The 21,274-nt window shown below is 35.1% G+C and overlaps 2 protein-coding genes across 2 annotated transcripts; one reads left to right on the forward strand and one right to left on the reverse strand.

Moving 5' to 3' along the window:
* The first annotated feature begins 1,931 nt into the window (after positions 1 to 1,931).
* On the forward strand, positions 1,932 to 9,022 carry psmf1 (proteasome inhibitor subunit 1). Its single transcript, XM_083534428.1, has 7 exons — positions 1,932 to 3,483; positions 4,371 to 4,523; positions 4,621 to 4,703; positions 5,030 to 5,212; positions 7,083 to 7,136; positions 7,286 to 7,444; positions 8,770 to 9,022. The coding sequence occupies exons 1-7, from the start codon at positions 3,355 to 3,357 to the stop codon at positions 8,819 to 8,821; spliced, it is 813 nt and encodes a 270-aa protein (XP_083390554.1). The 5' UTR covers positions 1,932 to 3,354; the 3' UTR covers positions 8,822 to 9,022.
* Positions 9,023 to 17,386: 8,364 nt separating this feature from the next.
* Positions 17,387 to 21,274, reverse strand: tmem74b (transmembrane protein 74B). Its single transcript, XM_083562180.1, has 2 exons — positions 21,134 to 21,274; positions 17,387 to 18,230 (listed from the first exon to the last, which is right to left on the reverse strand). The coding sequence occupies exon 2, from the start codon at positions 18,175 to 18,177 to the stop codon at positions 17,515 to 17,517; it is 663 nt and encodes a 220-aa protein (XP_083418306.1). The 5' UTR covers positions 18,178 to 18,230; positions 21,134 to 21,274; the 3' UTR covers positions 17,387 to 17,514.

The raw sequence follows: 21,274 nt of genomic DNA on the forward strand, positions 1-21,274 counted from the left end.
TGTTGTCAACACAGAGCCCTGGTAATGTGAGGCAAAATGTGAATTTTATAATGTTAGAAACTACACAATACATTTTTTAATCAAATAAATTTTTTACCATGAGGCAAAAACTGGGATTTCCTCTTAGAGCAGTCATGCAATAAGACCCTAAGGCATATAGTCAAACAAAAGAATGTAGTAGATGGTCAGCTAATTTAGCCGAATTTATATTAAGGATAGGTCATATATAGTGATGCAGGACAATTAAATTAAGGATAAGACAACCTAGTTGTTGATCTCAAAATGCCATGGGTAACCTTTGCTTCACATGACTCACCATAATCCGATGACTGGGCATTTTGTCAGGATAAAACACTAACCTGTATTGGCTTATTTTTATCAACATTTTTACTATTGTTCACAGGTCGTGTGCGGCATTTCACGAATGTCAGCTGATTAAATTACTGGTCACTACAAAATATTTATTTCCCTCATTTGGCCATTAGAAGGCTCATGCGAGGATATTGCTTTTTGTTAGTCCTGGGGGTTTATGATAGACAATAACCTAGAAGCCATGCCTCTTCTTAATATCTCTGTGTGTTTCAAAGGTGCTTTTCTGCTCTTCTATCTCCCATTGTTGGTATACCAAAAGATCTTGACTGAAAAGGACACTGCATTCAGGCCACAGACATTTCTCAGGTTGTACAAATTATTAGGGGGTTAAATCAGCTCCTACCAATGTGTACTATCCATGTTTGTAAGTTTGTTCACAATTTCTTGTTAAATTTGATGAGTGCATTAAGCCTCTATTATTTGCAGCATAAAAAGGTCCTGCATTCCACTGGATCCAAGGATTCCACTGCAGATTCCCAAAAATTTTTTTTGAATCACATAAAACTATAAATAGCCATAGATAGATAGATAGATAGATAGATAGATAGATAGATAGATAGATAGATAGATAGATAGATAGATAGATAGATAGATAGATAGATAGATAGATAGATAGATAGATACCACCCAATAATCCTAACAACATAAGAACAATTATTAAAAGAAACATTAAAGTATACTCCAGTTATACTTCAGTTCAGTTTTTATTACATTAGGAATTTCCTAAAATACATAGAATTGCCATTTGCTATAATGTGTAATGAATGTTGAGGTAGAGCATTTTATCTAAGAGGAAGTGAATCAAGGTGAGAGAATTGCAGATGATGTCTGATTTGATGCTAGAAATAGCTTAGATGTGATAGCCTAGATTTCTTTTTTACTCTCTCCAGAGATAAGAAAAGAGCATGTGCTGAGGGAAAGAGTAAAAAAAAGATTTAGGTCGGTCAGACAGACAGAAGGGGGTGTAGGGGGGATAGTTTCTGCTTTTTTTGTGCCCCTTAAGTAATAGCTGTTAAAAGTAAAGAGACAAAGAGGTTATGGGTTTGGAAACTTTCTCATTAGTGAAGAAAGATTGAATGTCCTTAATTTACAGTATGTCATCAGCTGCTTGGAGGATTCACATATTTAAAATGTAATTGTGTTGTTGCAGACTGTTTTTTTGTACATATGACAATAAACGATTGAGTCTTGAATATTTTTCATGTCCATTCGCAGGGCACAGTTGGTCAAATACAATAAAATAATTTTTGAAAACTATCAACAGCTAAAAAAATTATTTAATAGAGGCCCAAAACCATATGGAAAACTAAGTAGTTTTTACACTCGGTTAAATACAGAACTTCAATAATCAGTATTATCTAACAAAATAACACAAATATGCAAATTCAATTCCATTTTCATTTTATCTTAGAAGGTTTAATCAAATGTTTATGGTCCCTATTACTTTCACAAAGAATGTATTAAATGTATCCACTAGAGGGAGATCAAGCACTATAGCCTGTGTTTAAAAGTTTGATGAGCTCATCGTCTTCTTTTACATATGACTCCAGTTTTGTCAAGTCACACTGAACTGCTGCCATACTTTGATTACTTGCATATGCTCACTTAAATTAATGTTTAAATATACAAGTTTTCATTTTACTTAAAAAAATTATTTTACAAATAACTGTACACTAGACATTGTTACAAAAATCCTCAAGTTGCATGTAAGGTAAGATTTATGCAGGAACTGGATCAGGTCTGACTCACCCCATGGACTTTGCATGAAACTTACTTTTACATTTTTAGTATGTGGCAGATATGCTTGTCCAGAAAGATCTACAGAAATGCTGTAAAGTCTATGTCAATGTATATCCTGACACTATTTCAATATATAACAGACAAAGAATAAATTTGTCTTAAAAGAAATCTGGGAAATTTTGAAGGCGAAATCAGCACCGTGAACACTGCCATATTTCCACCATGAGCAATTTTTGCAGTGTGTGATAGCACATTATCCTGCTAAAAGTGCTTGAAACTATTAGGCAAAATTCTGGCCATAAAGTGGTCTACATGGTCTGCAACAGAGTTTAGGTAAGTGGTATATGTAAAATGTATAACCTTATGAATGCCAAGTGCCACAGTTTTTTAGCAGAACATTGCTTAGACCATGCCAAATGGCTATGCCTTTGTTCCCCATATGCTTCAATAAGTCTTGAATGCCCAAGAGCCTTTCACTGGGTATACAGGTTATCCTTCCATGGACCCCTTTTGGTACAGTAGGTACTATAACCACTGCATGCTGGGAACACATCACAAAACCTTCTGATTTAGAGATACTTTCCCCCAGTTGTCTAGCCATTATGTTTGTCAGAGTTGCTCTGATCCTTACGCTTGGCTTGTTTCCTGCTTCCAACAAACCCACTTTTGTTTACTTGTTGCTTAATATATCAAACTCCGTAAAAGGTGTCACTGTAATTAGTTGTTTAGTCTTATTCACTTTTAATGTTGTCATTTTATTTCTGATTGGTGTATACAAACACTAGGACTGACACTGCTAGGAAGAAAAAGAATCAAACATGGAATTCATGTTACCATAAACCAACCGTTTTTCTACATTCTTATTGCATTATTTATTGACATTGTATGTATGCGTCCTTTTAAGACTAGTAAGATGGGTATGGTTTAGATAAGAGGATTCTTTAAATGCTTTCTTGAAATTACATTGCTTCAGTCAATTAAACACGGAACAAATTAAGTAAAAACATTAGCTTTGACAATTTTTTTTTTAATTCTACATCTACGTAAATAATGAAAAAAAAATGTATAAGACAAAATGTTTAAACGTATTTAAAAATTTTGTACGAGATGCGAACAGGGCGGAACGTTCAGTTTGTTACTAGTTTTCCTTCCGAACACAGTTTCCTAACGGACTAATGTTAGACCTGGTGCAAAAAACGACCAAACAGTTTTGTTTTCGTTTTCCTTGAACTGTGCAAAGCCATGGCCGGACTCGAGCTGTTATATACATGCGTAGCGAGTTCTATAACATCTCCTCAAGATGCGGCTGTCTGTTTTATTCACTGGGAAATTGTGAAGAGTGGATATAAATGCCTAGGAACCGGAGATGAGGTGAGGAAATAAATTGCACTGTCACAACAGAATGTAAACATACGTCACAGTATTTGCCGGTATCTTTGTTTTATTGTGTCGTTTTATTGTGGAAACATTGCTTAGATGGCTAAATTGTTTAATAGTTTATAATTTATGTATCGATAACTTGATGTCTCTAGACGTTGGCTATACAGCTAATTTAAGTTAATGTGCAAAACAGTTTTATTTGTTTTATATTATGATTTTCCTCACATATTAATATGATGTAACTAAACTGCTAAGGAGAAATAAGTATAACATCGAATAGAAGAAATGCTTGTTGAATCTGGGCATGACAGTGTGATGTGGACTTGGTACCTTGACAAGTATATTTTACTCAACTGACTGGAGTTTATATATATATATATATATATATATATATATATATATATATATATATATATATATATATATATAAACTGTTATTTAATATGTAGTGAAGTGTCACAGTCATTCTCACTTCCAAAGCTGAAATTTTCATTGCATATTTATAACTAGAACAGATTATTTATTGTTTATATCTAAATTTATATCAATTTGCCAATTAAGCTTCATTTTCATTTGAAATGAATTGCAACACCCAGCAGCTTTTTTTTGGATAGCAAGTCTAAATAAATATCTTTATTACACAGTAATATTAAAGCAACAAAAACGTGAAAAGTCAAATCTTCAGATCAGACATGGGATCTAGGCAAAGACCTCTTTTGATCAGAGTTAATTTTTCAGTTCACTTTACTAAACATTACTGAAACATAATTTCATTATATGGGTCACTTTCAGACCTCTTGATTACAGGAAGATTGATCAGTTTATGCAAGCTGATTGTATATAAAATAGAACCTCACACGTCTCTTTCAATCCTACAGCCCATTCCTGGAGAGAAGAAGTCAGAGTTGCTTCCTGCATCTTGGAACACAAACAAGGAGCTTCACACACTGAGATACAGATCAAATGATGACAAGTCCAACCTGCTTCTTAAAGCCATCACAGTTGATTCCAGCTTGATTTTCAACTTAATGGTAAATGCTGATTTGTATGAAGGCTGTGTGATTCTTGATATTGCATTGATACAAGCAGTTATTATTCTCTTGACATAATTTTCTTTTTTTGTGGCAGGATTCAGCTACAGACAAAGTCACAGACCTGACAGTAAATGTTAGTGATTATGTAAATGAAGCAAGCCTACAGTCATTCGAAGGGTTGGTAAAAAAATGAATAATATTCATATCCTTTACTCTTATATTCACCTAATGGCAGCTGTGTATTCCCCCGGCATGTGTGGAACTGTAGCTTAAGTGGTGCACTAGAGTCATGCCCACACAGCAGCTTTCCTGTAAGAACAGTTTTGCTTTTACTAGAGAATGTAGAATGAGCAAAGCAGATAATGAAAGTTAATTATTTATCTTGGCTTGTAAAGTGATGCATATGCCATCAGCAAATTATAAATATAATTACAACAATTATAAGAAAATATTAAGCATGGTATAGTATGCTTATTCTCTCTAAAACCTTGTAATTTTCTTAGTGTGTACAAGCACACAGAAGATTTGGTTAGGAGGATGAAATCATCACTGTTACCTGCAGTGAAAGAAGAGGGAAGTGTGAGAAAAGAAAGGAAAGACAGATTCAAAGACTCACAGTCCCAGTCAGACCGTGATCCCTTGCGGATACCTTCCAGGGGTCCACCCGCTTCGTATACCCCAAACTGGTGAGTAATTTAATTTCAATGCAATATATTACAATTAACAACAATCTCTCTGTGATATTTAAATTATTGGAGTCTTGGTTACTTGAGATTTATGAATGTATGCAGAAGAACCTGTGTTTTAATGGTGCATTTTTCATAAAATTATTTTCTAAACATCCATATCATACACTTAGTAAAAACACCTGCAGAAGTGGTAAAGGGTCAGTAATGCCCGTGGCCACCAATAAACAGAGAAAACTAAATAGTGCTATATGCACTGATATATATTGTTTATACTGGTGGAAATGTAAATCTTTTAACATTCCTGTGGTTTATGAATGTTACTGTGGTGCTCAAATGTCTGTGAACCCTTTAGAATGTTCTATAATTTCTGCATAAATATGACCCAACATCTTTAGATTTTCACACCTAAAAGTCATAAAAGTAGACCAAGTACACCAAGTCAAACAAATGAGACAAATATTACACTTGGTCATTTATTTATTGAGAAAAAAATATCCAATATTCCATATCTGTGAGTGTCAAAAATATGTGAACCTTTACCTTCAGTATCTGATGTGACCCCCTTGTGCAGTAATAACTTCAAGTAAACATTTCCAGTAACTATTGGTCACTGCTGAACAACGGCTTGGAGGAATTATAATCAATTTCTCAGTACAGAGCAGCTTCCACTCTGGGATGATGGTAGGTTTCCTCACCTGAACTGCTTGCTTCAGGTCCTTCCATTACATTTCAGTTGAATTAAGATCAGGACTTTGGCACTCTAACCATTCTTTGGTAGAATGACTTGGAGGGGATTGCTTGGGGTCGTTCTCTTGCTGTATGACCCATTTTTCCTTGAGTTTCACTTCACAAACAGATGTCCTGACATTTTCCTTTAGAATTTGCTGGTATAATTCTGGATTCATTGTTCCATCAATGATGGCAAGCCGTCCGTTTGGGGTGATCCTTTTTAGATGGCCACTCCTGGTAAGGGTAAGAATGATCTTAATTTCTGTCTGTCTGAATATGATTTTGTGAGTTCAAAGTTTTTAGAGATGGTTTTATAACCTTTTCCAGGTTGATGAGCAACAACTATTTTTCCGAGGTCCTCAGAAATCTCCTTTGTTCATGCTATGATACACTCCGCAAACATGTGTTGTGCAGATCAGACATTTATAGATCTCTGGTTTTAAATAAAACAAGGAACTTATTGAAACCCTTAGACTCACTAAAACAGATGGACTTTCACATACTTTTGTCACTTACAGATATGTAATATTTGATAATTTTTCTTAATAAATAAATGAACTGTAATATGTTTCTTATTTGTTTGACTGAATAATGATTTGGGTCATATCTATGCAGAATTACTGGGAAAAAAAGGGTTCACAAACTTTTAGCCACCAATGTATGTGACACCGATGTAGTGGCCTGGGCAATCGGCATCTCTTTCGGGTAGCACAGAAGAGTGCCTCCTCAGTGCTGAGTGTTGAGATATTGTGACCGGTCTTGGCTTTCTCATATTGCTTAGTACACAACAACTAATACAAATTGATGCATTAGTTCAGTCTGTTCTAATGCCCAAAAGGCCTATGCCAACCCTTTCAAAGGGGACTTTAATTAATGGAAGCGGTTGCAATGGCACTTTGGAGTGACCCATCCAGCCCATCTGGTACCAAGGTCTATGCCACCATCAAAGTCACAGCTATCATACTTTGTCTTCATTCTTCATGTTTGATGTAAAAATCACCATGAGCAGTATCTTCATGATCCTTTTAAATTGCTTTACTGCTGCATGATTGTCTGATAACAGCACTAAGTGTTACTAGCGGCAATAGTGTTCCTAATAAAGTGGATTATAAACACCTCTGAATAAATGCCTTTTCAGGACAGACCCACTGAATCCATTTGCTGCAGGAAGGGCTGACCTTGATCCCTTTAGGTGGGTAGTTTGTTCCATAGTCCTGTTCTCTAGGCCTGTTTTCTGTGTGTCTTGTGACGTATGGTCCTGAGCTGAATGTTTTTTTTCTTGGCTATGGAATACAAAAGTACAAATAAGTAAAAATGACTGTACTTAAACACTTGTTACAGTGGGACAACAGAAGGCATGATTATGGATCCATTGCGAGCAGGCTTCCCTCGTTCTGGCTTTGACCCTTCAAGTGGCATACCTGGAGTCCTTCCTCCAGGTGCTGTACCCCCTGGAGCCCGCTTTGACCCGTTTGGACCAATTGGCAGACACAGACCTGGGTAAAACTAGCAAAATATTACTTGATTATAATTGTTAACAATCAAATAATAGCTAAATATATACAGGATAACTATTGGTCCTTAAAGACTTAATTAAAAACCTATTATATGGCCTTCACAAACTATTCATTAATAGGAAAATGTGGATAATTTCTATTTTATATATTTGTAAAAAAAAACAATTATAGATTTTTCTATATGTTTACTGAAATAGGAACATACACTATACAGCCAAAAATTTATGGACACCTGACCATCATGCTTAAATGTTGTCGAATGTGGAACATGCGGATCATCAATACGGATGATCCGCTGTGGCGACCCCTAATGGGAGAAGCTGAAAGAAAGTTTTAGTTTCCCCTATGCTATTAAAATAAAACCTCTCTTCTAGGAGTTTTTATGTGGCTTTGGGGATTTGCCCATTCAGTCACAAGAGGATTCGTGAGGTCAGGCACTGATCTCAGGCTCAGACCACTGGGGTGCAATTGAAAACTCAAATGAAGTGGAATGAGCGCATATATATACGTACAGAAATGAAAATGAATCGGTGTCCATTATTATTTAATCCACATTTGATAAAAATCGAATACAGATTTTTAGATTAAACAGAAAAAATACACTAATAAAACAAATCAAGATGGCATGAATACATTTGTTGGTATCCATAAAATACATAAAATTGCCAAAATGTAGCGAACGCCTGGTAATGAGTATGGCTTTTTGAGCATTGCATTCCACATTTGGTCACAATTTGCTCTTATAATTCCCTCCACTATTCTTGGAAAATGTTTTTACTAGATTTTGGAGTGTGCTTTTGAGATTGTTATGTTTATCAGACATTTGGGTCTCAGTAAAATCAGGTTCTGATGTAGGGTGAGTAGGCCTGGGGTGCATACATCCAAAAGGTGTTTAGTAGGGTTAATATCAGAGCTCTACAGCAGTAAGTTCAAGTAAATGCAAAATTTTATTATTCCGCACCAAGCACATTCTATACAATTGTGTGCCTCCAGCTTTGGTAACAGTTTGAAGAAATACAACATATTGCAGGAAAGGTCAGATGTCCTGATACTTTTGTCCATATAGTGTTTATATAAATAATGAACTAGATGGCTAAAATTTCTGAAAATTCACCCAACATAACTCACTTTATTAAACAAAAATGATTTCAGCACCGATATAAAAGAGCTTAACATGTGCAGCTACAATGATGCTTATGTTCAAACACTAACTGAATTTATAACTTTTAAGGCAATTTAATTTTAAAGTTGGTTTATTTGCTTTATAATTTAATGTTTTAATCTTTTTTTTCCATTTAATTATTTCAGGCCAGACCCTGATCACCTGCCCCCACCTAACTATGATGACATGTTCATGTAGATTATACATGCTGGTTCTCCCAGGACAACTACACATCTTGCTACCTTTAGGTTTTGCTGTGTTGATCCTGCTATTAAGATATTTTCTCCCAAGTTTGCATTAAAAAATTTTGTTCAATAAAATAGGTGGGTGAGTACCGCAATTGGAATGTGAGTTAATGTAAAAATATCATTGTCCCAATTAAACTATATTGAGACACTAGACATTTTTCAGTTATTTGTATAGTGGGCATAAGAAGATGTAACGGAAATCAATGCCACCAGTGGTCAGTCTCATTTTCAATTTTAGTCAGATAAATAACAACATTGTGGTGCATCCAGTGAATGACTCTGCAATTCATGCACTAGTATCTTTATCTCTAGAGTCATTGTTAAATAACAGGGAACTTTCACTAACTGAAACTGATGACGCTTGTTTGGTGAATAAAATGGAACAATATCACAAAGTTGCAAAGTGTGTAACATTCTCATTAAGAAGTGACAAGTGACCGGGAACAATTAATTTTCTCTGGACAGATTGACATGATTCCTCTGACCAACCCTAAGGTGTACATGAGCTAATGTTTATAAAGTTCCCACTACAAAAATTGTTTTTTTACTTAATTAGTTCAATGTTTATTGTTTGTCTTGCATAATTCAGCCATGGGGAAGAAGGAGAGAGGCCTCTGGATTTGGACTGAGACTGTTGAATCAATTGTGTTCTTCACTACAAGATTTTAAACTGTGTTATTCTGATCATTACATATATTTGTTGGTTTGTATCAAGAGTACTTGAATTCTATAGATAGATACAAGAAGAATACAGCAATTTTGAATGTTGCCTAGAAACATATTGGTTTATCTGTAATGGTCTAAAAAAAACAAAACAACATTAAACATGACACACTGAAAAGATTATTTCTTCATTTAGATTTTTTATTTATTTATTATACTCAAGCCACTTTACTATGAATGTCTGTACCCATGCACATTCATTGAATTAAAATCATAAAATACATAAAGGTCAGGTGCTTCAGCGACAGGCTCACAGAATCTAGACAGTTCAAGATTAGACCAGGAGAATCTACCAATCTTCTATTGTCTAGTTTCAGGGATCCTGTCTCCACTGTTGCCTTCTTAAAGATCTCAATGCTGTTTGATTGACTGGTTTTAACTAATAGCTAGCATTAGCAGTTCAATCTTTTTATGAATATCACTTTAAACTCTTATTAGGTTAGCTCATGTTAGCTAGATGTTTAACTGCAACGATTTAGAATGCAGTCAGGTGCATAAAAAGTGGTACACAATTGTATTGGATGTCTTTTGATGTGGTACCCTTAAACTTTTCCTTCACTTGAATTAGTAGGCACAAACCTGTTCCAGCATGTCATTGTGCACAACACAAGCTCCATGAAGATATTTTTTAAATGGTTTGGAGTGGAAGAGCTTGAGTGGCCTGCTGTGGAGCGCAGATCTCAACCCTAATCAACGCCTTTTGGGTTCAATAGGAATGCTGCCCACACCCCAGGCCTCCTCACCCTAAATCAGTAGCTCACTTCACTAACGGTAACTAAATGAGCATCTTCCAAAAAAGAGAAAGTCATTAAATCTGGAAGAATGTGAAATGAGATGTTTTTAAAAGGCACACATTAATCATATGGTCAGGTGTCCTCAAACTTCTATCCATAAATTGTAAGTGTTCAAATAAATTCAATAAATAGGATGTTTTTGTTATAACTTCTCTTTGAGCAATTACCGCATTTTCCGGTCTATAAGCCGCTACTTTTTTCCCCACGCTTTGAACCCCGCGGCTTAAACAACGAAAGCCTTCGTTTCACAAGCTTCAAGCCAAAAAAAACTGATCCCCATAACATTAGACTAATGAAATTGCCGAACGGGTTCAGGTGAACCAATGAAATTCTTTATATTAAATCAGATGCGCTCCCACTGAATCGGGCCGCACCACATAATAAATATGGATGATGTTCCTCTGACGTTTGACCTGCTGCTCACTCGGACTGTCTACACGAAATGCGAATCATTCATCACGCTGAAAACAACAGGGCATGAAAAACGCACTTCATCTGTGTTCTGAGCTGCACGGCATCGGGAGAAAAGCTTCACTGATGGTGATTTTTAAACGCACGACGATGCCAAAAGAAAAACTCCTGAGAGAAATAGTTGTGAAAGGAAGGAGGAAGACAGTGAACAATTACTTTCTTGGTAGGTTACTGTTTAGATACAAGCCGTGTTACAGGCACTGCCTTTTGTTAAAGCCTGTGTAAAGTTCATTAGTTTCAATGTAGGTGCCTGCGGCTTATAGACAGGTGCAGCTTATTTATGTTCAAAATAAAAATCTTTGTAAAATTCAGTGGGTGCGGCTTATATTTGCGCTTAATAGTCCGGAAATTACGGTAAAAAAAATGTGTGCTCTTGCAACCCATGATAAATAACCACTAACATGCATTTTAGTTTTCTTTTTTCTCCCCAAACCAATCATTTATAATTATTGCTTATGCTGTGTCAGGTGGGGTAACAAAGTTCTATTTACCTCTTTCCATATGCATGAACTAACAAATGACCCTCTCAAAGTATTGGAATGTCAAGTCCAATTTTCTTTTTAGCCACTGTAGACATTGGGTTTAAGTATTAGACAATAAATCAGAACTTTTACATTAAATATCCTGATATATTTACATCTAGATGTATTAAACCACTAAAAACATGGCAAACCCTTTGAGACAGATATTTAACTCACTTTAAGTATAAGATTTAATATTTGATAAAATTTCCCTCGCTTGCCATAACTACATGAAACTGGTAAACAACTGACATCACCAAACTCATTATTTTGTGATGATTTTCCATGCTTACACCAAAGTTGGTCCCTGTTTTTGATATTTTTAGATTTTGGGAGGTAAGATGCATTCTCAGTAGGGTCTGGTAATTGACTTGAGACTCGCAATAAGAGAAACATGAGAAACCAAGCCATAACACTACCATGCTTGATTGATAAACTTGTATGAATTTATCAGATTTTTTTTCCACCATAAATCTCATAATGCCCAAAAGTGAAAGTTTGGTATTGTTGGGGATTCAACTTTTGACCTTCTCATAAGCACTGAGCCACCACTTCCACTGTGTTTTTCTGCTTAAATGAATTTGAAGGCAAGGGGGTCATTTCTATAGAACTGTCCTTCATTTTCAGAATGAATACAAATGAACGGCATCCCTGATTTATCTACATAGTTTTTCATGAAGAATTATTAAATAACTAGAACCTGTAAATCCTGTTAGCTGGAGTAATGGTATAACCCCCTATTCCAATAGACAATACATTTCTGAATGATTAATCTTTAGTATTGCAACACAAGTTACACCTTGACATAAGCAATAATCACAAAGTGTAATGATCCACTTTAATAATAATAAAAATAAAATTAACTTTTATTCCATCCAAACCATCATTAAATCAAAGGATTATATGTTCTTTAAAAGTACAGGTTACAGATCCCAATTATACAACTCAAAATACACATGCTTTTGCTCTTCTTGCATCATCATGCTTTAGGTACTGCTTTGCTGTGTTCCTTTTAGAACATAAGTTTAAAAAATAGTCTGCGTCACTTGCAGATTATGTAGGCTATAGTGTTTTAGCAAAAACCCAAAGACAGACTGCTTGATCGTGTACGTGAGTTAAACATGGATTGAATATCATCTTAATGTCTGAAAGTATACTGCCTTGTGTCTGTTTGCAGGAAAAAAAATACTTAAAATCTATACAGTGACTCAAAGCCTTAACCACTGCCCCACACTTAAATGTGCATCGTGTACTTCAACTATCATGCCTTTCCTAGATTTAATATATTCACAATCCTTGGGTTAATGTTTTCCATTATTTAATATACCTGATTCAGTGTTTCAGCTACTCCATGGTCTTCATGTGGTTAATAAGCTTCTCAGTGTTGTGCAAAATTGATAAGAACAAGGATTTGCTAGATTTATTAGAAATCAATGATTTCATAAGATTTTGCTTTTGTAAATTACTAAGAACTTTCCGTTGTAAGACTATGCAGCAATAATGGGTGATAGCGCAGGCAGCTAAGAGGAATTCACTCTGGAAACAATAATATAAACTACACCATAAAAATGAAATCAATCACACTTAATGATAACGTACTTTACCCATTATTCAGAATATTATACCAAATTTTTTGGACATTCCATCTAAAGATGATCAAAATCCACTAGATTAAACATTTTTATCAAACTATACTTATGCTATGAATAATAGTGATTTGACATCAGTCCCTAAATATTTTGGCTATTCTACATCTATATAAAGGGTAGACAGTTGCAGTCTGTACCCGGCTCTTGGCCTCAAGAAATATGGTGGTTGTCTCTGGTTAAGAAGAATGATAGAGAGAGATAGAAGTAACATTCACCCAAGCTTTTTATTTGATTTAACAACAGCATGATTGGCTGACTGAATAGTTACATGAATGTACATCTACCTTACATGTGTATGAATGTAGCCCATGTGCTGCAATTCATAGCTTGTGTGTTGAGTGTGAACCACATTGTAGACCATTACGGGACAGGGACTACCACAGGACCAATTCTGGCCTAATATATCTCTTTAATTAAATGTGTCTAATAAAGCATCCAGTAACAATACACAAAATTCAGTTTTGGTTTTCCTAGTACACTCATGCCAGTGCTATGCACAGTCATGCCTTCGCTGAGAATTAATGCTGTGCTGAAAATGGTCACCCAAATTATATCTGTATAGTAGATCTCTTGGGAATCTAGCAGTTTATGGTATTAACGAAACACTTACTCTTTTCATAAAACATCAGCTACAGATACATTTCTCTTTAATAGGAACATTTAGATGCATATCTATTCATTGACATACACTGAGAGATATATAGTTTTTTCACACTTATTAGAAACAAAAAAAGGAATGTAATTAGTACACATACGTTGATTTATATTATTCAGTGTAATATCTAAAATACACAAACAACGTGTTAAAATGTCATCTTGTGAAGATTTTTTTTCTTTGAAGTGTAAACAAAAACAATCATTATATTATACTCTGATTAACTAGTTGTATAAATGGTATTCTACTGTGTATAAAAATTTATATGAATCATCTGTACATTCACATATTTAATTGCCGAATGTTATAATTGACAAATGACACAGAATCACTGTGCCATACAGAAAATGTGAAATGTGTAATATTTTAATCTTGTATAAACACTGTAGAAGAAATCCCTTTTCAAACAGACAAACTGTCTCCATATTACCATTGTCATATTACTGTTTTCATTTTAAGCACAAATACTATAGACATTTAGCATTAATATATTTGAGGTCTCTGATAACTGGATTTAATTTTCATTGTATCTGCTTAATGCTTTACATTTCGAAAAGTATTACATCGAACAAATGCAACTATTTGGAAAAGGGAATGGTTAGAACATTTTTAGGCAGATTTGTTAAAAGTTTCTCGGTTAAATTTTCTCACAATTTATCAAAATAATCTAAATATACCGTGTTCTTATATTTTCAGTAGGTATTTCTTTCTGTAATAAGCATATTTATTCATGTTTCAGAATCACAGCACATCAATACATTGGCAACATATCACATTCCTAGTTCAAAGAACAATAAAAACTGTAGTCTTTTCTGTGGCTATAAAAGACAAGGAGTTCGTGATCAGATTAAATCATTCACTAGAAAAACCGAGCTCAAGTAGAGACACATTATTTTTGGTTTAAAATATTACTCAAGGAAATAAACCATGTAAGACATTCTATGTAATGAATGTGTCCTAAAATGAACCATTTCTAGCTGATGTTTTCTCTCTGAGCATCCATGACAGTGTTCTGGTAATGGAATAACTGTAAAAAATTAATTATACTAAAGGGTTTGTTTCTCAAAACATTTAAAAGGTTTTGCTGTGCTATTTTAAGTGTGATTTTTCTGTTTTGCAGGACGGATTTCTGATTTGACAATTTATACATTCATGCACTTGCAGAAGAGGTGCTCCTCATTTAAGCTTGAGATTAGAGATGTCCTTGGACAATCCTGTGCTTCTTTACCTGCAGCATGACTATAAACTAAAATTAGAATTGCTGCCACAAAGAATATATATATATATATATATATATATATATATATATATATATATATATATATATATATATATATATATATATATATATGTCAAAAGGGGTAGAAAATTATATATATATATATATATATATATATATATATATATATATATATATATATATATATATATATATGTCAAAAGGGGTAGAAAATTATATATATATATATATATATATATATATATATATATATATATATATATATATATATATATATATACAGTGGAACCCGGTGATGTCGATGTCCTAGGGGGTCGCCAAAAAGCATCGAGATAACCGATGATCGAGATAAACGAAAATCAATATGGCGGCAGTATATTAACGTGCTTGAAATTTCTTTATGTACATGATGTGCGTTAATAAATGAGAATGTGCATGCACGTGTTTTTATAGTTTTTTTTTTACACAACAGTGTTGCCGCGATTTGTTTGATGAAGTCATGCTATAAAAATGTACATGTACATTGTTAACTGTCAGGGATCCCCCTGTCACGCCCCCTTCAGCAGGTGCTTTCTCGGCCGCTTTCTCTGAAGCTCCCGGCTTCAATCGCGCACATATGGTGCTCGTTTAGCATCATCACCAGCTCCTATTTAAACTTCCACACTCTCACCGTCCGTTATTGTTGGTATATGTTGGTTCACGGCGGTCATTGTTATCGCGCATGCGTATCCCGGTACGGGCCTTCCCACCGGCACTCTCTCAACGGCTGCGCTTACCCCCCCACCCCCGATCCAGCCGGTGTTCATTCTATGCTTTTGCTGCTCATCCCACGTTCTCCCGTGTGCTGTTCAGCGCCGCGCTTCTACTTTCGCCTCCCGTTCATCGCATAACATTTAACAACAAAAGGCATATGTGCACTAACTAACAGCAGAGATTCACCAGTATACAATACAACACCTGTAGCAGCTGTAAGTCTTGATTTTTCCCCAACTTTCGCGAGTTCTTCTGCGGCTGCACAGCGCCGATCGACATAACTGACGTTAAATGGTAAATCTTTCCCCCTTGTGCTCGAGATATCAGGGTTCGGCGACATAAAAAAGTCGACATAACCGATAAAAAATGCTTAGACAAAGCGAGAATTTGGTGGTTCCACTTCAAAAACGTCGACTTAATAGGGTTGTCGAATTAACCGAGGTCGAGATAAGCGGGTTCCACTGTGTGTGTGTGTGTGTGTGTGTGTGTGTGTGTGTGTGTGTGTGTGTATATATATGTGTGTGTGTGTGTGTGTGTGTATATATATATATATATATATATATATATATATATATATATATATATATATATATATATATATATATATATTCTAATTTCTACCCCTCTTGATTGTATTCCTTTTTTGTGCCTTTTTGTGTTACTTTCTTTTAAACTATAGCACCATTGTATATGTAATCATTCTTTAAAATTGATCAAATCACTTCTGTGCATCATTGTCAAAATGCTTGGTATATGTAACTTCTTTAGAAAAACTTATTTTATTCCATTCTGTTTTTGCTGAGCATGAACGTGGTGTTCTTTTTAAAAATAAAATGAAAATTTAAAAACAATTGCAATTAATAAAACATTCTGGCCATAATCAAAATACCTCTATATTTGTGTGCTAAATTAAATACACCATCTCAAAGCTGGTTCTATTTATTTAACATCATTACTCAATTTTGGTTATCTTCGGTTCTTACTGCCAAACATAACTGCTTATTTATCTTTTATTTAAGTCTCCATAATGGCAAGTAGTTACTACATTGCTATTTAAAAGCAGGTTATGGCTGTATTTTCATCAGAATTGATTCTTTATGTATAGTATATTTGTATAGTGATGTTGGACATTGTTACTTTTGTGATAACTGCTTTGTGAAATATACTATGTTTACAAGTGAGTTATGTATTTCTTTTACATATAAAATTTGTGTATTCATATAAGACCATGTATAATGCACAAGCTCCAATTGGTTACATTCATATGCACTACTGTATATGTTAAAGCCTTCACTATAACAAATTAAAACCCACAATGTATAATAAGCAGTCCTATCCTAATTCACAAGCCTTATACAGAGAATATAATGGTTTAAGGCAACATTGTAAGTGAAGTGTATCAGACTGTTTTCTTTCAGGACCACACCAATGCAGGATTTGGCCTTCTATGTAATTTAACAAACCTATTTCAAATACCAATACCAGTTACCAATGCTTTATAACTTCTATAAGCTGATTTTTGTATGGTGGAAGAAGGAAAAACCTAATCTCTGTAAGGCCAAGGCACTCCTGCACCGTTCATGTATTCAGTGTTCTTGTTTTCTTTTCCAGAGTAATCTTAGCCATCCAATATTAATTTAAGATTCAAGAGTGGATTAAACCCTTTTAAATTGGGCAAGACTCACCAATATATAGACTGCAGAAGCCAGTATTTGGTACCGTTTATATCATAAACTGTCATTTAATGTACACATGTTTATAATAGACTTACGGTCTATAGGAAGTAAGAAGCCATATGGGATTCGGCTATTTGAGTGGCAGGCACTGTAAACTTGTGCTACTGAGTTTGCCTTAAATGTTGAATTCCTTCAGCACTCTCGTTACAAGCACCTGTGCTAGAATCACAATCCATGATAGGTTCTCTTCCATTTCCGGATGCTAATTGTCCCATCCTCATGTTTATAGAGCCATATGATTTCATAGGTCTCCTTAAGATGGCAAAACTTCTGTGGTGATAAAGCTCACCTTTGCATAGAGAAACCATTAAGAGAATGGACAGGAGCATCCCACCTAGAGTAAGTAAGCCAAGTCCAGCAATGATGCACTTATCAAGGTGAGTGCCGAGCTGTGCGTAGTACATTTCCAACTTTTCCATCTGCCGTGCTGTAACCTGGTCTGGATTGATTCGAGCCTCCCTTGGTATGGCATAGGCAATGATGACTAAAGCTATTCCACTGACGAGGAATACCAATGCCAACATGAAGCTGTAATCCACAGAGCGTTCTTCATACACTGCTTCTTGTTCTTCGTCTGAGTGAACATCTCCTTGAGGAATTTGATGACTATTTCCACCTCCACTATGAGTGGAAACATGTTGACCTGTCTTGGAATTAACAACGCATACACGGGCTTCATGTTCTTCATCACAGTAAGAAGTGTTTTCAATACCATGTCCCGAGCAGCTGAGCTCATGGAGCTCCACGCCATTTACACACTCCATCCACACTTAATTTGTATGCTCATGATGATTAAACACAGGGCTTTCAGTTGTAGCTGAAAACAAAAAAATCTAATTATTTACATAGCATGTATTGCTGAACAGATTGTTAAACAGTTTATGAATGCAATGATATTGAACTTGTATCAAATTTAAAAAATGCAGAGGTGGATACATCCAAAAATGTACTAGCTGCAATCAGTGGAGTATCCTAATGATAGATGTGTAAATTTCTTCTACTGTTGACAGAAAGCAGCTTTGGATTCAATGATCATAATTCTCATATGAATATCAGTGACACATAATCAGTTACACAGGTTGAGGTGCATCATCAATACAAATCATCCTGCCATTTTTTTGTATTTTATTTCAATGATCCAGCTTTTGTTAAATAGGAAAAAAATAAGATAAACTGTATGCGTCTTATTCCCTGAAATATGGGCCTTTTAAATGTTGGCAGTTTTTAGATGATAACACAACAGTTCAAGGGGCCACACAGTATGACAGAAATAGATGTAAACTTTGATGAATGAAACATCAATCTCTACTTCCATCACTCTATTTAATCTGGGGTTATTAGCAGCCGCATACAGACATTTTGCTGATAATTTTATTTCATGTTTCACATTTGCAGTCATTCTTTATACAAGTATCAGCCAATGAAGTTATAAAATTGCACTGATCTTAAAGGTTTTTTTTGTGTGTGTGTGTTTGTTTTAATTACATTTCTGACATTCTATAAATCATTTAAGATCAAACATTGTATGGTGAATGCAAATTTAAGCTTTGGCACCAACTCAACATAAAAAATGGCTAATCTTCTAAAGAGCACTACATCATTTGCTACATACTACATCAGGTGCTAGGTTCATACTTGTCAGGATTAAGGCCCTGGGTTAAATTTTTCCATTAGCCACTGCACCTCCAAGTCACAAGTCAAATACTTCACTTATCACCCACACCTACTCCCTAGTTCACTTTATTATTGTCACTATTTTAGCTTCGGCTTAAAAGCAAATATATCATTATAAAAGCTAATTTACCGTTAAAAGCTTTAGTTTTCCTTTTTATAGGAAATGTGTCGTTTTCCTTTTTGTTTTGTGTTTTCGAAAAATATTGTGTGAAAAAATAAATCTATATCTACCAACATTTTTTAGTTTTACACCCACCAGGTATAAAATTATGACTGGGTGATATCAGTGTTATTCACTCAATGAATAACACAAAACATCTATTTATTATGGCACCTGTTAGTGGTTGGGCTATTTTAGGCTGCAAGTGAACATTTTGTACTTAAAGTTGAAGTTTTAGAAGAAGGAAAAATGGGCAAGTGTTGGGATTTGAGCGAGTTTGACAAGGGCCAAATTGTTATGGCTAGATGACGGGGTCATAGAATCTTCAAAACTGCAGCTCTTATGGTGTTTTTTCTGGTCTGCAGTAGTCAGTATCTATTAAAAGCGGTCCAAAGAAGGAACAATGGTGAACCGGTGACAGGGTCATGGGCGGCCAAAGCTCAGTGATGCACGTGGGGAGCAAAGGCTGGCCTGGGTTGTCCGATCCAACAGACAATCTACTGTAGTTCAAATTGCTGAAGATACTAATACTGTTCATTCTTGACAAGTCAGGACTGTTTTGGCAGCAAAAAGGGGACCAACAGAATATTAGGCAGGTGGTATTAATGCTATGCCTGGTCGGTGAATATGGTTACTTTTAAGTGAAAATAGAGGGGCAATATAAATTTAATAGCTGGAATTCCTAAAAGGTTAATGCAATATTCGATTTCCTTGAATTCTGAATCTACACCAAGTTGCTTAATTCCTAATCCATTTTCATGGTATACAGAGCCAAATTTACACACATTGTGTCACTGTCCTAATAATTATATACCTGACTATATATGCAATATGTCAACACATGTATTCTGTCAGGTAATAACTGCCTTGTCTATGAACAGCAAGTGATAAATATGCTCTTTAAAAGAATATATTGAATTCCATGGGTTTCTTTTAAAGAGAAAAAAGTATGTATCACTATATACTTAAGAGTAGAATGCTCATTACCATTACTGATTGACATTTTTTTGCAGTAAAATCTCAAGACATTCTATAAAACATCTATTATCTATATCAATCTTTACAAAATATCATTTTCTGCAATATCATAATTGTCTCTGCAATATCATACACTTCATTGATTCACTCTTATCCTGGTCTGTCCTTATCCTGGAAGGCTCTGGAACCATCACAACACTGACCAGAATATGATGCCAGACTGTATTTGGTATGTCATACAACCTGGATGGTATGTCAAATCATCACAGCATACCCTTGCACACAAATGTTCACACTGATTGACATCTAGGGGCATAATGTACCCAATCCACCTACCACTATGTTTTTGAGAGATTGGAAGTAACCGGAGAGCCTGGAAGAAACCTACACAGCCAGAAGAATTATGTACAAATATGTATAACTGGTGATGCTGGTTTTTAGCTTTATAGCCAGTATAAGGCATGTCAAAGGCTTTTGGCCTGTATTCACATATATTATAACCACAATCTACTTTTCATTCCATTTTTCCAATGCAACAAGAGGGATTCTTTGCTGTTACTGATGTTACTGATGTTAGTAGTGAATTAAGCTTTAAGCCAAAGTAACTTGAAAATGTACTACTCCTCTGTGTTTAACCATGTGTAAAAAAGCACGTGGTTTAAGAATCGATCTGCTAGTTTAAATGTAATGTGCAGTTGGGTCGTTGTAAGAGGTTTATTCATGAAGCAAAAAATACTGGGAAAAAATATCTACAAGGCACTGTGACCTTGTTCTGGGCACTAACCTTCCTTTTGCGCATTTGTGGACAATGGCGATTTCATAAATGCTTATATGTACTAATAACGTTCCTAGGAGACAGGAAACATTGGTGAGATTTATGGTTGTGATATGGGGAGTATTTTACCTACCTTCTTGTGTTGATGAGCGCCAATCACACAGCATTGTTAAGGGATGCTGAGCGTTGCGGGGGGGGGAGGGGCCTCCGGGAACCAAGTGACCATGCGCGAACCAGCATATTACATTTACGTTCTTTAATCAGGACACTCAGA

Source organism: Silurus aristotelis (genome assembly GCF_946808225.1).
Source record: "Silurus aristotelis genome assembly, chromosome: 2".
In the NCBI taxonomy this organism is placed as follows: Eukaryota; Metazoa; Chordata; class Actinopteri; order Siluriformes; family Siluridae; genus Silurus; species Silurus aristotelis.